Source organism: Pantherophis guttatus, chromosome 2 (assembly GCF_059756535.1).
Source record: "Pantherophis guttatus breed Tessera chromosome 2, ASM5975653v1, whole genome shotgun sequence".
NCBI lineage: Eukaryota > Metazoa > Chordata > Lepidosauria > Squamata > Colubridae > Pantherophis > Pantherophis guttatus.
Window position 1 is genome coordinate 169664483 of NC_142064.1, and position 17346 is coordinate 169681828.

Consider the following 17346-nt stretch of genomic DNA (forward strand, 5'->3'; position numbering starts at 1 on the left):
TGTGATTCAGTTGGATACAAATACCAAATTATTAGAGTCTAAAATGAAAGAAACTGAGGAGAATTTGGACGACAAGATCCAAAAAATTAAAAAGGATTTGGCAAACATTCAGGATAATAGTTCAGAAGACAAACCTAAAATGGAGGCTGACCAAAAGATTGGTAATGAAGAAAATGTACAACAGAGGATTGAAAGAGAAGTTTTAATGATTCAATATAATTTTACAGAATATGCAATTAGACTGAGAGGTCTGCAGGAAAATGACAGAGATGATTTAAGGAAGATATCTTCTGAAATTCTGGCTGGGATTTTAAAGGTTCAACCTGATGAAGTGTTTTGCAGGATTGACAGAATTTATAGAATAAACTCCTGGTTGGCAAAACAAAAGCAATTGCCTAGAGATGTGGTGATTTATTTTACTGATAAAGGAATAAGAAATGATATTGTGCAGAATTCTTTTAGTTCTACTTTGCAATTTCATGGAAGAAAGATTTGGATTTTTAAGGAGCTCCCGCCCAAGATGTTAATGGAGAGGAAGAAATTTGGTTTTCTAGTGTCTGAGTTAAAAAAAAGAAATATCCTATTTAGGTGGGATGTTCCAGCTGGTTTAATATTCAGACACCAAGGAGTAAGATACCAACTGAACACTGTTGAAAAAGCGGAAGAATTTTATCAAAAAATCTTAAAAAAAGAATTTAACATCTTTAGGCATAATACAGGACAAACAAAAGGAGTTGGAAACAAAGGGAAAATATCAAATTATAGAGGCTGTGGTAGATAAATTGTCTTCGGACTCCCTGGATACCCCAGCTGGACTGTCTATAAATATGAGAGCAGTGTCATCTGATTCCAATGTGACGAATTATCAAGCTACAGACAAGTGCGTAAATCAACCAGTTGATATACAAGTGATGGAAAAGAAATACGAGATAATAAAACAAAACCAACAAGATCAACTAGCTGATACACAATTTGTAGGAAGGAAACCAGGATGGAAATTCAACCCGCAAAAGAAAAAGAAAAGAAACAGATCTCATAGAAATAGTAGTTTCTAAACTAAGCAACAGCGAAGTATTGTTTAATACTATCTTGAGGATAGTGGCAGACCTCTGCAATGCCGTGATTTTGGGATGTGAAAAGAGCCTTACATTGTTGGATTTGAATTATCTATTTTGGATTTCTTTTACCGATAAATATATTATAACTATTTCGAGTTACAAGGCAAGAGAGTCATGCTGGGGCATGCAGAAGATCTGGCTGTTACCCACTAGGATGATGGGAATTAATAATCCTGATGAAAACCACAATTACAACTATATGGAATATAATTATAATGTCACTCGGGTGGTTGTTTTTACTCTTATATATATATGAGGATATTCATTACTGATGGGGGCAGATGAAGACTGAAGATTTTGAACAAACTGTTGCACCAGGATGCTATGTTACCCAATTATGGATGATGGACTCAACAATCCAGTGGAAAGACGTCAAAGAAGATATTATATGGATTATAAATTTAATGTTATTGTCTTTTTTTATATATATATAAAATGGAATGTATACATAGATATATGTATATTTTAGCAGAGTGGGCAGTGGTTCATACTTAGAATTGTAGTGCATGGTAATTTTGCGGGAAACTGGGTTGAAATAGGTTAGTTTACTAATTGATTAGTTTAAGAAAAAGGATTTTTAAGTCATATATTTAGGGGAGTGGAGGAATTGGATAGAATTGAATAAATGTTAAATTTGGATGTGGGGAGAAGGCTGCTTTGAAATGTTATATTAATATATATAAAAGATTAAATGTTATGTTGTTATAATAATATACTATAAGTTTGGGGGAGGAGAAAAAGGGCAGATTATTGCGAAAATGGGGGTTATAAGAATATTATGCTAAGGGTCAGTATTTTGAGGAGGGAGTAAGGGAATGGTAAAATATTATGTAATTAGTTATGAATTAGCTTAATGTTGTGAAGAAGTCACAGGGGGGGATGGGTGGTGAGGGGGGGTTAGGGAAGAGGGGGGGGGAAGGGGGAAAAACTTGTATTTGAAAACTTTTTCAATAAAAAAAAAAAAAAAAGACCAGGACAGAGGAGCAACCCCTGTCCTGAGCCCTCCAGAGATCATCAACCAATGCGACCAATGCTGTTTCTGTGCTGAACCCAGGCCTGAAGCCCGACTGGAACGGAGCCAGATAAGCTGATTCATCCAGGGAGCTGTCGTGCTACCACACTCTCAACAACCTTCACAACAAAGCGAAGATTGGAGACTGGATGGTAATTAGTCAATACTGCCAGGTCCAGGGAAGGCTTCTTGAGGAAAGGTCTCACCACCGCCTCTTTCAAGGCGGTGGGAAAGGCACCCTCATTCAAGGAAGCATTTATAATCCCCTGGAGCCAGCCTCGTGTAACCTCCCGAGAGGCCAGCACCAACCAGGAGGGACCCGGGTCCAATAAACATGTGGCAGCGTTCAGTCTACTCAGTATCCTGTCCACGTCTTCGGGGATCACAGAATCGAACTCTTCCCAGATAATATTCTCAAGGCCTGCCCCAGTCCCTCCCCCTGAGACTACCCAGTCGGAGTCCAGATGTTCCCAAATCTGAGTGATTTTATCATACAGATACTGTACAAAGTCCTCGGCTCTATCCTCCAAGGGGTCCTCCCGCGCTTCCTGAAGGAGCAGGGAGCGGGTCACCCTAAACAGGGCGGCCGGGCAGTTATCTGATGACGCAATAAGAGCGGAAAAATAGTTACATTTCACCGCTTTTATCACCACAAGTTAAGTCTTAATATGAGACCTTACCAGTGTTCAGTCAGATTCAGACCGGCTGGCCCTCCAACCGCTCTCCAGGCGTCTTTTCCGGCACTTCATCTCCCTCAGCTCCTTGGTGAACCAAGGAGCCAAGCGAGATCGGTGCCGAGTCAGAGGCCACAAAGGCACGACCTGATCCAAAGCTCCAGCGGCCGCCCTATTCCAGGCAGCCACCAGGTCTTCGGTCAAGCCATGAGCCAGAGCCTCAGGAAACGGCCCAAGCTCCGTCTGGAACCAATCCAGGTCCATCAGGCGCCTGGGGCGGAACCACCTCATCGGTTCCGCCTCCCTGTGGCGGGGTATAGCAGTTCGAAGGTCAAGGTGAAGGAGGGAATAATCCGACCACGAGAAGGGTTCAGTCACTATATCCCCAGTATCGAGATCATTCAGCCACTGACCAGAGACAAAAACCAAGTTCAGAGTGTTTCCCCCCACGTGAGTAGGGCCATGCACTAACTGGGTCAGGTCCATAGCTGTCATGGAAGCCATGAACTCCCGCGCTGCCTCAGACGCTTCACTGATGGATGGCAGGTTAAAATCCCCCATGACCATAAGCCTTGGGGTATCAACCGCCACCCCGGCTATAAAATTGAGCAGTTTGGGCAGGGCCCTGCCACCTGGCAGGGAGCCAGGTACGTGATCAGCAAGCTCACCTGTACCCCATGACCCCACTTCACCAGGAGGGACTCACAACCGGCAAACTGAGGAACAGTGGCCTCCCTCAGACCAAGACCTTCTTTTATAATAACCACCACCACCCCGCCCCTACCCTGTGACCTCGGTTGATGAAATGCACGGAAACCAGGAGGGCACATTTCAACGAGGGGGACCCCCCCTCTTGGCCTAACCAGGTCTCCGTAATTCCTGCCAGATCCGCTCCCCCTCCTGAACAAGATCACAAATGAGGGGGGCTTTATTTACTACGGATTCTATTCTATTCTATTCTATTCTATTCTATTCTATTCTATTCTATTCTATTCTATTCTATTCCATTCCATTCCATTCCATTCCATTCCATTCCATTCCATTCCATTCCATTCTTTTATTCTATTCTTCTATTCTATTGCAAGCCAACAGACTTTTATAGTCCCTAGAAACACTTCTTCCCAGCTTTGGCATTCAATGTCAATTGGCTTTATAACAGACTTGACACCTGTGCAGAGTTATACATCCATGTTGATGATGGTGGATCTTTTCACCAAAATGGCACATTTTATTTCTTGCAAGGGTTTCCCGAAGGCAAGGAAGCGTGCTCAGATATTTTGGATCATTTCTTTCTTTATAGAGGAATGGAGTGGTGTCAGATTGCAGAAGTCAATTTACTTCCAGGTTTTGGAGGATACTGTTCCAGCTTTTGTAGGTACAATTCGGTTTGTCAGCTGCCCATTCCACTGCTGCATATGGAGATGCTGAGAAAATTAACTAGATATTGCAACAATATTTGACATGTTATTGGACTTACAGCCAGGACTACTGGCCATCACTGCTGCCCCTCACAGAATTTACATATAATAATCCAATACATAAGGCAGAGTATTAATTCAATAAAAAACAAAGTATTTGTTTCTGGACTTATAAATACCATATTTTTTGGAGTATAAGACGCACCTACCTTTTTTGGTTGTTGTTTTTTTAAAAAAGTTTTTTTTATATATTTTTTAGACAAACATACATACAAACATACCAATGTATTTTCTTTGAACAGAGTATTTGGCTGGTTCACAAATTTAAACAGTGTTTAGTCATTTCAATTAAATTTACAATTTCTATATTTCCTTTTTGCCATATTTATTCCTCATTTATTTTTTTTTAAAAACCAGTATTACCCTTCATTCTCATCTCTAATCTTAATCAAATTCAATTTTTCCCTTCTATTCTATATTATACCCCTTCCCATTGTCATCTATTTTTATATCCATCCTCACATTGGTTAATTATTTAATATTACAATTGTTTAATACAAATTCAATATTTTTATATAAATCAATTAGTTATAACTATCTTTTTTGTATATTAATCAATATGAACATGAATATTCCAATTATTTCCATGCAATCCAATTTCTTACAAATCAATTAATTATATTTACCAATAATAATAAACCAAATAATTTCCCTCATATATTCCTCTAAACCACAACTTAACCATTTCTGCTTTCAACACAATATACAATTAATAGAATCTCAATTATTACAATTCCTAGTTAAATAGAGCTTTTTTTCTTTTGTGTTTTAAAATCTTGAACTCTCTCTTTTGCCCTAAATTTCCCATTGTTTGCACCTACCTTTTTTGGTGAGGAAAAAAAAAAAGAAATCTCTCTCTGCCTCATTTTGTCACCAGCAAAGAGCCTGCTTTACTTTCAGTTTCGTTTTTTCAGCATAGCTAGGGGGAAAAAATCTGCTCCAGCACTCTGCAGCAAGCAGGAGAGCCCTGAGCAAAACAGCTGAGAGTCAGGAGGCTGATCTAATCAACTTGTGCTAATTAACCTATGCTGAAGCTGAAAAGGGCTGTTTTTTCTTGCTGTTTCTTGCAAGAAGGTAACTGCTGCGAGGCACAGGCCAACGGGTGGGGGCCAGTGGGTGGGCAGGGCTACATTTGGTGTATAAGACGCACCTAAATTTTCACCCCCTTTTGGGGGGGGGGGGAAGTTGCGTTTTATACTCTGAAAAACACGGTAAACAAATAAACCATTTCACAGTATTGTTGTTGCAGGACAAATAGAGGCAGGAATATTATGTATACTACCTTGTGTTGTATGCCTAAAGGGATATAATTCTATAAATTATATCTAAAGGGATATAATTCTATAAATAAATAAAAATCTTCTGCAATGTAAGATCACCTTCAAAGGTTGTTAACTTCTTCACCAAATAGTGGGCTTCTTCCAACATCCGTTCAGCCATTGACTTCCGTCCCATTCCAAAGTTCCGTAATGTGGTGAGAGTAAAACGACGCATAACCTTCCATTTCTTGTATTCACTAATAAGCCCTGGAAGGATAAAAGTTGGCAATAACAGGTAACAGACACTAGAACATTTGTTTTAAAGAATAAAAAAGCAACTTATCTGATATTCACTCCCATCCAGAAAGCATCTACCCTGCTCAAATAAAATTTTATTTCTTCTTTCAAAAGTCATTGATACTTTGGCAAAAGGAAAAGAAATTTGATTTGATTATGGGCTTGAACTTTTCTTATTCAACTTTATACCAACATGCCCACCAACATACATAAACAAAAGCTATATTTGAAAAACAAAAGTGTTATTTTCTATTCCTTCAATATATCCTGAAATTTGACGACCTCAATTTTGGAACTTGACAGCAATCTGATGAGAACTGAATTACTGGATAAAGTTTGAAAAGGCCTCCTGATTGCAACACCTACCTGCAAGCTATTAATTTTAGAAGGCTTGAATCCAAGTTGTAAGGCTATGCCCAGCTTTGAAAGAGTGATTCATTTCAATAAATTTTCTATCAGTTCACCCCCTCAAAGTAGATTTGCCAATCAGCATGATGAACATTTGAAGCAGCAAGTAGTATCTGATGGCTTCAAAGTGTATTATGAGTTTGATAGTTTCAGTATTGCACAATGTTGTACTTTTGCCAATGTAATATGTCCTAAAAATGGCAAAGGGCAAATCTTCCTCCCTCCCTCCCTTCCTTTTTAAAAAAGGAAACATAAACTAATGGTTGGAAATAAATTTTGTCAAAGCTTCTAGCTGAAACTTGATGACTTAATGACTATGAAATTCTAAAGAAAAAATATATCTAGCATTATCTAATGTATTTTAAAACATATTAGTAGATATTTCTGTTGGTTCTCATTGAAAGTTTTTCACTATTACGATTTGGATTTGGCCCTATTTAATTAGTTCACTTTTAAATTTGGCTTTAAAAAGGCCTGAGGAGTGACAGTTCTGAAATCTGTAGTTTCTAAGCAGATATTAAACACAGGTTTCCGTGCCCTGCTCTTTCTTGTTTTAGTACTTTATCCTTTAATTGGCATTTTGACTAAACAGATTTTCAAGTTCCTCTAACAGATTTAGCTATTTCATTTTTTATTCCTAAAAAAAAAATATTGGCCACCATCACTTGCCTGAAAAAGTTAATGTTTTTTTCTTTCCTCTAGAAATGAAAACTACATCTGAAATCAAAGTGAAAATAATGTCTACACTCACCATTGCCCTTTGTTACTTGATGGAGGATAGGTACTGAAGGTCGTCCACCAAATTCTTCACTATGAGTTACCAAAGCACTTTTCACTGCCTCATATCCGCAAATCACAACGAGTGGCTTTGTTCCTATCCAGAGAGTAAAAACTGGACCATACTTCTTACTGAGCTGAGGACAAAATCCACCAAAGGTGTGAATCAGTAGAATTTGAGATCTCACTGTTAGATATCTGATTCAGTTAATGGCTGACAGGATCTCTAAAATGTATTAAATTTTAAATAAAAAAGATAACTTACAGAAAACAGTATTTAAGAGAAAGGAAAGAAGTACAGAAAAAAAGAACAAAGCCAAATGTGCAGGAAAAAAGAAAGAAGAAATAAATAGAAATTGATTTCCTTTTTTTTCCCAACCATTATAAATTTGCATTAAACTCCTAATTTATGGTTGCAATGTAATTTTCATTTTTTTCAACCATCTATCATTTATAATCATAAAATCTACATATCATAATTTCATTTTTTTTGTTTCATGAAAAATATCTGAAAATTTAATTAGTGTTTTTTTTCCTTTGATCAAGGCACTCAGTTTAGCCATCTCTCAAGCGCCATCATCTTTACCATCTACTATTCCATTGTGAGTAGTGCCAAATCTTTCCATTGTTGTGCATATAGAAGAACTATTGCACTTATATATAGAAATAAAAAACAGAGTTGGAAGGGACCTTCTAGTCAATCCTCTGCTCAGGCATGATATCCTATTCCATTTCAGACAAATGGTTGTCCAATCCCTTCTTAAAAGCTTCCAGCATTGGAGCAAACACAGGTTCTGGAGGCAAGTTGTTCCACTGATTAATTGTTTCAGCTGTCAGAAAATTTCGTCTTAGTTCTAGGTTATTTCTCTCCTTGATTAGTTTCCATCCATTGCTTCTTGTCCTGTCCTTAGGTGCTTTGGAGAATAGCTTGACCTCCTCTTCTTTGTGGCAAATTCTAAGATATTGGAATACTGCTATGATGTCACTGCTAGTCCTTCTTTTCATTAAACTAGACATACCCAATTTCAGCAACCACTTTTTATATGTTTTAGCCTCCAGTCCCTTAATCATCATTTGTTGCTCTGCTCTGCTCCCCCAGAAAGGCAGTAAAAAAAAAATCAGTGCCAAGCTTGCATTGTGCCCCTTGGAAGTACACTAGGGGTGAAATCCAGCAGGTTCTGACAGGTTCTGGAGAACCGGTAGCAGAAATTTTGAGCAGTTTGGAGAACCGGTAGCAGAAATTTTGAGTAGTTCAGAAGACAGTGCCAGAATCATTAAAGCAGGGGAAAAGATCCCCTCCCCAGATAGAAAAAGAAACCACGAGGCAGGAAAAAATTCAAAAACAATACAAATAATTAAATCACAAAAGTTTAAATCCTTTTAAAACTAAAACACAAAAGCTCATTTCCAGAGCTCACACCCCAGACAAGCTCAAGTGTAAACACTTGAGATAAGCCGAACAACGAAGAAAACAATTAGCGCTACAATGTAGCAAAGGAGCAAACACAGTAGCTGTTGCTTGTTAAACCAATTACCAGAACAAAAATCTTAAAACAAAGTCAAGAACCAGCAAAGGGGGAAAAAAGACTCCGGAGTTAGTAAGTCTGGGCGTACTGCCAGGAACCTTTAGCTGCTAGATTTAATAAAGGTTAACTGAGAGGCAGTTTCTGTAAGCAGGGCAATAAAGATTAGGCTAGAAACAACAGCAGAATGCCTTCCTTACAGGATTAGCCATGTAAAGTGGGAAAAAAACAAAAGGCGATTTCTTCCAACAACCAGTTCTCCGAACTGTTTAGAAAGTTAACTACCGGTTCTAGCGAATAGGCTAGAAGCAGTTGAATCCCGCTTGGGTAATGAAATATCTGTAAGCAAGGTTAGAGAGCACCAAGGACTCCACAGTTTAAACATGAACTATATCTATTCTCGTCTTTTGGGTTTCAGAGAACTGTTAGAACAGACAAGAAGCAGTATTACAGCAACAACTGTAGAGAAATTGGTGAAGGAAATAGAAGTGGAAAAACAAAGACGGTCTTTCCAAAGATCTCTGAAGAAGATTCCAATCTCAAATTAGCATGCTAAAGAATGCTTAGATCAAAATGGATTTCTTCCAAATAGACAAATCAGGAATAATTTAAGAATAATAATGGACAGTTTAGAATATTAGCCTTTGTTTTCTTGGATGCCCAAAAGGCATTTGACAACCTCAATTGGTAATTTATGATTCAACAAGTTTATAATATGAATTTTGGCACTAAATTTGAGAATATTATAATGGCAATATATTTGATACAAAAAGCAAAAATTATAATTAATGGAGAAAACACCGAAACTTTAAATATAGAGAAAGGAGATCAACAAGGTTGTCCTCTATCTCCTCTGCTCTTCATACTGTCACTAGAAGTATTATTAGAACGAATTAGACAAAATTCAGAAATAAAAGGATTGAAAACCAGAAATGAAGAATATAAATTGCAAGCATTTGCAGATGATTTGGCTTTTATTATCGAAAACCCAATAGAGAAAGGACAAACATTAATTAAGGAATTAGAAAGATATGGAACGGTAGCAGGACTGAAAATTAATAGACAGAAAAAGAAAATTCTAATGAAAAATTTAACAGAACTACAAATAACAGAATTGGAAAGAACATTTGGACTCCAAACAACAAGAAAAATCAAATACTTAGGTATATGGTTGACAGTGCACTGCAAATCGATAAAGGAGAATAACTATAACAAACTATTACACAAACAAAGATTTAGAACTATGGACTAACATGCAACTGTCACTTTTAGGAAGAATAGCAACCTTAAAAATGTCTATATTACCAAAATTTCTATACTTGTTCCAGACCATCCCAGTTAAATTAGAAAAGACCTTTTTTAATGACCTTAATAAAACAACAGCAAAAAAATTTTGGCAGAAGAAAAAACCCAGAATAAAAATGAAATTACTACAAGATCTGAAGAACAGAGGAGGATTTGGATTGCCAAACTGGGAATTATATTATAGTGCAGCAACATTAGTTTGGTTAAAAGATTGGATCAATTTGAAGAATAAAGAATACTACTATAGACTGTCACAACATGTAGAGAGGATGGCTTGCCTTTCTGTGGGAAACAGGACCTACAAAACAATACTTCCACAGACACTTGATTAGAAATTTGCTAATAAATAATTGGATTAAAGTTAAAAAGAAACACTACATTAGGGTTGCCAGGTCTGCTTCCCAAAAATAGCGGACAAGCGGGTGGGGGGGGGGTGTTAAGTAGTAAAAAAATAAAAAAAAATTACAATTAAATTATATATTTTCTTACAAACATTTTAACACATATTAAAATAATCACTTCAAAACTTTACTTAAAATTCAAAACATCAAATATAATAATATGTAAAATATTAAATTACATTTTACTTTGCTGTCGTGTGTATTTTTTTATCTGACTGTGCAACTTTGATCAATTCTTTGTGTTTAAGTAATAATTCTTTAATTTCAGTACAACATTGAGAAATATTAAAAAATATACAAAGTTCACTTTGAACTGATGGTACAAGCAATCGGTTATGTTCGTCAGTCCACAAATTTCCCATGATGCTGAAAATTCGTTCAACGTTTGCATTTGATACCGGAATTGATGCACAATACTGGAACAGTTTCAGTAAACTCAGAGCTGGCTCTTTCTTGAAAAAGTACGTCCACTTATCAAGGGATGAATCGCCCTGCAGATGAACATAAACTTCTTCTAAGGCAGAAATTTCATCGAAGAGAGTGTTGGGTGGAAGTACTTCTCGCCATGGTGATAATAACCAGATGTTCGTCATTTCTTCTAAAGTTGGAGGATTATTGCGATCAATTAGATTGAAACAACTTAGTGTCTCATATACTGAATCGGTGAAATTATACCACTTTTCTAGGTACGCAATGATTCTTTGATACACGTTGATGGCTTCTTTCTTGAACTTTTGCACGGCATTCTCAGGCAATGTTTTTTACGTAAGGCAAATAAAACTTTCATTCCAAAAAACTGCTCATCGTATTTTTTTTGCAAAGAATCACGCAGCTTACACATGATAATGTGAAGTTCACATGCAAGAATTTTCTTGCTTTCCAGCTTCAGTAGGTTGTCTTGCATTATTGACATGAAGAAGTGCGTGAAATATAAATACAATTCTGAAATTGTTGGTTCATCGTCCTTTACGAGTTCATTTTCCTGATCCAAAATAAGGTTCCAGATAACCTTATGGCACTCATCAGATCCAAGAGAAATAAAATATGATTTTAGAGGTATCCAGTTTAAAAGAAGTCTTTCGACTGCTTTAAACAAACTTAACCAACGTGTTGGAACATGGCGCAAAACTTCATGGAATTCTGACTCGCAAAACTCAAAAAATGATTTCAACTCTTCTCGTTTCTTCACAGAATTCGAAAATTTGGCAGAAACCTTCAGCACTACATTTTCGATATCAAAAGATAACTGCTTTAATGCATTTTTTGCACTGTTGTGTAAAATGTGATTATTGCAATGAGCAGCTACAATATTGTCATTTTCCAGCAATAATTTTTGGTAAACAGATTTGTTCACTCCATAATTGACCGATGCATTATCTGCTGAGTAAGCTGAAACATTATTTATTTCCAATTAGTTATCACTAAGAACTCGACACAGCTGGTTTTTTATTGATGTAGAATCTTCGAAAAAATCCTCATAAAAATCTAAAATTTTCACACACAGTCCTTCTTCACAAGTAAAATATTGTGCAACAACGGGATACATTTTGCGATTTCCCTTGTTTGATGCGTCAGAGGAGAGAGAAAATGGAATTCCAGTTTTAAGATCATTGAGAACCAACTCAATAGAAAAAGGATACAAAACCTCATTGACAATAGCTGATGATTTGGTTCTTCCACAAGACATCTTTTTTACAATTTCTGAATCATCAAAAATTTGCTTCATTAACTTAATACTGCAATCTTGAGCCAAGAAAGAAATATGGTGTTTGATCCCATGGTAAATTTCAGCCATTTCAGCTACAGTCACTTTCTCACTGAAAGAGGAGTCTTTAACAATGAAAAATGAATTGATTCGCTTGTTGCTGGAAGCTATTTTCTCCTTATCTAAATGATTTTTTGTGCTTGCATGCTGTGTGACAGCTTTTATACCATTATATTCAATTGTGAACGATTTCTGACACAATTTACAGTAGGCCGTCATATTTGTTCTGTCGGTTTCGTTGTTGGTAATCCATACAAAAGTAGTTTCCCAGTCTTTGGTGTATTTGCACACTCCTCTCTTTCGTTTTAAAGAATTTGAAATCTCGCCGCTGTCACTCTCATCACTCGACGCCATTTTAGGTCAGTCGACACAAGCTACAATACATTTTAAAAATGTGAACTGTACATAATTTTATAATATATTTTTATTTTAATCTCATCATTAATTTTTTCGGAGAATCGAGTTCAATGGATATTCGATCTTTGTCTCATTCTAACTTATGAAAAAAAAGACAAAATGTGATTCTCCTATCCTTATTCTCTTAGACTGTACAGCTTTAGATTACATACCATTTCATCATAAAGCTTTTGAATAAGTAAAAGTCCTCTATTTTGTGAAAAAAAATAGTGAACATAATGTGAAAAAGTGGACTGTCCGCTCAAATAGTGGATACCTGGCAACTCTACGACTACATAAAAATCCCACAATGGGATTTATTCACAATGGAAGCGATGATCCACCCAAACAATTTAGATTTGAACAAAATGTTAAAATATAAAGACCTATTAGATAACCATGGAAAGTTAAAAACAATACAGGACCTCCAAAAACAAGGGCTACAAGTTGACTGGTGGGCTTATCTCCAATTACAAAACTGATATAAACAAGATATAAAAGATTATGGAATATATCTTACACCACAACAATTAGATACAATTTTATTAGGATCAGACAAAAAAAATATTACTAAAATTTCCAAATATCTTCTGGAAGTAGAACTGGAGGAAGAAGTAGTGAAAGGATGCATGATTGCATGGGGTCAAAATATTGGACACAACATAAAACTATCAGATTGGGAGAACATATGGAACTGAAACCATAAACTAACAAAATCAGCATATAAAGAAAATGCATATAAAATGTTCTACAGATGGCACTTACCCCCTTAGAGATTAGCGAAAATGTATCCTAAAATGAACCCCATATGTTGGAAATGTAAAAAGAAAGAGGGAACATACTACCATATGTGGTGGTCCTGTACGGAGGCTCAAAAATATTGGCTAAAAATTAAAGATTGGCTACAGGAAATTACTAATGAACAATTAGACTTAGAACCGGAACTCTTCCTACTGGGGATCTTGGAAACAGCAATGTACACCCGCAGAGAAACTGGTCATACAAAAGGTCATGAATTGCACAGAAATGGACAAATTAACGCTGAGTCTAAAAGATAAAGAGGCATTGATATTTTACAATGTGTGGGAACAGTGGTATAACTGAATAGAACCGAGATAGATTAAAGATAGATAATTATTAAGTATAAGTAACAGATAAAATAAGAATGTAAATACGCACAATTTAATTTTTGTACATAATGCACGAATTATGGTCACAAGAAAAACACCACAAATAGCTGTTGTTGAGTGAAATATTTTTTTATGTTTTTAATGTAATAATAGCTGAATAAAGTGTATTAAAAAAAATAAAATTATATAGGTATACTTCTTCATTTATGACCAAATTTCATAGCTATTTTAAGTGAAATTTCTGAAGTCATAAGCTAATTACTGTGAACAGAACAATGAAAAACAGAACAAATATATTATGTATATAATACTGTGAACAGAACAATGAAAAACAGACCAAGTATATTATAACCACAGCATTTTGCTGATCCACCAATCAATCACTTCATCAGAGGAAGATATAAGGTTTGTCTGGCATGATCTCTTTTTAAGAATCCTATGTTGGCTTCTAACTAATAACTGTGTTTGTTTCTAGATGCTCAAAAACCCTCCACTTGCTTATCTTTTCCAGGGTTTTTCTCAGGTATTGATGTCAAGTTGATTGGCCTATAATTTCCTGGATCCATTCCCCCACCCCCACCCCACCCCCTTTTTTTTTTTTTTTGTATATTGGGACCACAATCTCTTTGTGGTCCTCTGGTATTTCTCGTGTGTTACAGGAGCTTTGAAAGGTTACATTCATCTGACAGCTCCTACAGAACCCTCTGATATAAACCATCTGGTGGAGTTTATTTGAATTCATTCAGAGTGGTTAGGCATTCTCTTACTATTTTCTTGGCTATTTTGATTTGTGTGTCTATTCTATCTTTCTCAGTGCTGCTTTTGAGAGGTTGGGCTATTTCTTCCTTCTGGGTAAAAACAGATGAATAGAAAGAATTTAACTCTCAAATTATGGGTGACTGGTAATCACCCAAATACTTCTTAATCTCTCTCCCACTACGAAAGGAGTCATATCAAAAACTGTCTTACCTTTGTGTAGGTTTTATGCAGAGGGAAAATATCTTTTTGCAGTACATTCCCCAGAAAGAGCCAGGGCCTGGGACCCGGAGGGAGCCTGACTCTTGCTTGCTGAAACCGGAAGGCCCAGAATATGAGCAGAAAGAGAACAAACAGTATTATTGCCCCAGGGACCAGATCCACCTGCATGTTTATTCTTCTGGCCTTGATGGAGCAGAAGGAATGAGACTTTGGGGTTGGAAAAAAGCTGCAAAGTCACATGAGAATGAAAAAAGCAAAGAGAATGTGATTATTTTGCTAGTCTTCTCCCATCTACTCCCCAAATTGTCTTTCTTCTTTTCTTCTTCTATCAATTTTTTGGGAACATAAAATGCTGTCTTTAAGTATTTGTTCTATTGACCTAAACAAACTTGGAACAACTGAAGGAGTACTCTAATGGCATGCATCTAACAAATGTTATGTAATTAATCTGATTTTCTGAATTGAAATAAGTATATTCTGGTTGTGAGTAGATTTAGAATGTAAAATGTAGCTAGATGGTATTAGAGTAAGTATGAGGAAGATAGCATTGGAGAGTCACATTCTGAACAAGTAGCTGCACTTTATAGATTCCCAAAATAAGAAAATTGTAATGGCAATTTTGAGTGAGCCAACAAAAGGAAGAAATAGATGAATGGATGGGTCTGTTTTAATATACTTGGGAATGAGGTCACCGTCTGCTCTTATCATCTACAGCATGGGTATCCAAACTTCTGGCTTGCTGTGGTCACACTGACTGAAGAGGAATTGTCTTGTGCCACATGTAAAATATATTATATCGTTAATGTTTATACTAATGTTGAATGTTTATGATTTTATGGAGCTGCATTACTTGCTATGAAAGGCCATATGTGGCCCATGGGCTGTGATCTATGAAATCAGTTGGTCTATTATATCAGTTGGTCAAACAGTGGCGAAATAGGAACAGGAACAGCAGCCTGGCACTTTCCAAATATTTGGACTTTATTCTAAAACAGCATAATCAGCAACTAGAGATTGATAGAGTTGCAGCTGAAAAATTGATCGATAGTAAAAAAAAACCTATATCCATATATGAAGGTTCAATTTGATATATTACTCAAAGCCTATACATATGAACCTTCTCATCTAAAGGTCAGCACCTGATTAGATAAGGATCAATTACAATCAGGGTGAATTGGATTTAGTTCATTTGTAGTTACATAATAATTCCAGACTGATCCCACTTTTCATCCTAGCTAATCTTCCCTTATAATTGTTTACCAACCCCTAGTTGGTAAACCTAGGTCTGCCTATTCCTAATTTACAAGAATTGGGCATATTTAGGCATTTAGCAATCTGCCAAAAATGACAGCAATCCAATAAAACAATCAAAGCAATAACATCTTTGCATTTAGCCTGATGTTCAACCTAAAGATGTGCATTCATGCCATCATTTACTAACTTTTGGCAAACAACAGTGAAACATACATTTGCATTTACAAGATAAACAGTCTGAAATCTCAGTGACATTATTTATACCATTTGTGGAATGATCACAGAACACATACCTTTCAGCAAACTACTTGAGACTTGTCCTCCACAATATTAGTCCCAAATGTTTCCTTTTTACATGAAAATCTGGTTTTATACTGCTGCTCTCTCTGTCTAACCCCTTCTTCTTCCTCTTTGCCCCACCAAAGCTGCAGGGCTAGATCTGGATTTTCTTGTTACAGATATCAGAAATGGTGCAGGTTAGAACAGGTCACATTTTTAACTTATGTTTTTCCCCCTTCAAAATAAATTTAGTTATACCCTTCTGCCACTGTTAAAATGGTGCATCAGTTATCAGAACAAGTATTGTGACATTGTTGTCCATCCTGTTGACCTATGACTGTTGTGCAAGGTTTGCTACTAAACATATAGTGAAGTACGTGGATAAGGCCCACTAGTGGGCCTTGTTTGGGATGACAATGACGTTGCTTACAGAGAGGGTGTAGAGCAGGGATGTCAAACTCGCATTGTCACAGCAGCGTCATGTGACATATTGAGACTCCCCCCCCCTTTGCTAAACTGAGCGTGGGCATAGCCAGCATGTAACACATCCAACCCACCAGGGGCGGGTTCCAAATCCTGTCACTACTGGTTCACTCATGCATGTGCATTTGCTCGCACACAGGGCACTTCTGCGCATGCCGCTACCGCTTTGCCCAATCCAGTGCAAACCAGTAGCAATCCACCACTGTGGCCCACAGCCCTAATGTACAAGGATTGGTGAATTGGTGTAAAATAAACAGCTTGAAAAAACAAAAGAGATAATCATCAATTTCAGGAAAGGCAGGCACAGCCATATACCTCTGTGTATTAATGATTCAACTGTGGAGGTTGTTAGTAGTATTAAGTTTCTGGGGCTGCAGCTAACAAGAAGGTTAGCTTGATCAGTTAACTGTGAAACTGTTGTGACTCCGACCCCCGAGCCCGTCTTATCGGAGGGAGAACACTTCGAAGGTGAAGGAGAGGAGTTGGCCAGGCCTCCCTCTCCAGGACCCTCCTCTCTGGCAATGCCTCAGGTGTCTCCCGAGGGAGAAGAGATTGGCCAGGAGCCAGGTATCTCCGAACAGTCGCAGTCGGACAGTGATGGAGATAAGTCTTGGCTGGATCCACGCCAGCGTCGGAGAGACAAGCGCACGCAGCAGAAAAGGAGGCATGCCAGAGATTAAGCTGAGTCACTGGACCACACCCCACAGGGGATAAAAGGGGGTGTGGTGGCCATTCAGGCTCTGTGACGGACAAAACTAAACAACTAGCGAGTCGCATTGTATCTCTGAAACTACGTTATCTGCCTGCCT

The 17346-nt window shown here is 37.2% G+C and overlaps 1 protein-coding gene across 1 annotated transcript in view; it reads right to left on the reverse strand.

Annotated features, from left to right (window-relative positions):
- Positions 1–16216, reverse strand: part of LOC117660168 (cytochrome P450 2C5-like) — a 33518-nt gene extending 17302 nt beyond the window's left edge. Inside the window, exons 1-4 of the mRNA XM_034408245.3 lie at positions 16069–16216; positions 14513–14747; positions 6998–7160; positions 5662–5808 (exon numbers count right to left, since the gene is read on the reverse strand). Of these exons, the coding sequence (XP_034264136.1) occupies positions 5662–5808; positions 6998–7160; positions 14513–14689 (487 nt within the window). The 5' untranslated portion in view covers positions 14690–14747; positions 16069–16216. The remainder of the gene's footprint in view (positions 1–5661; positions 5809–6997; positions 7161–14512; positions 14748–16068) is intronic.
- Between the last annotated feature and the right edge of the window lie 1130 nt (positions 16217–17346).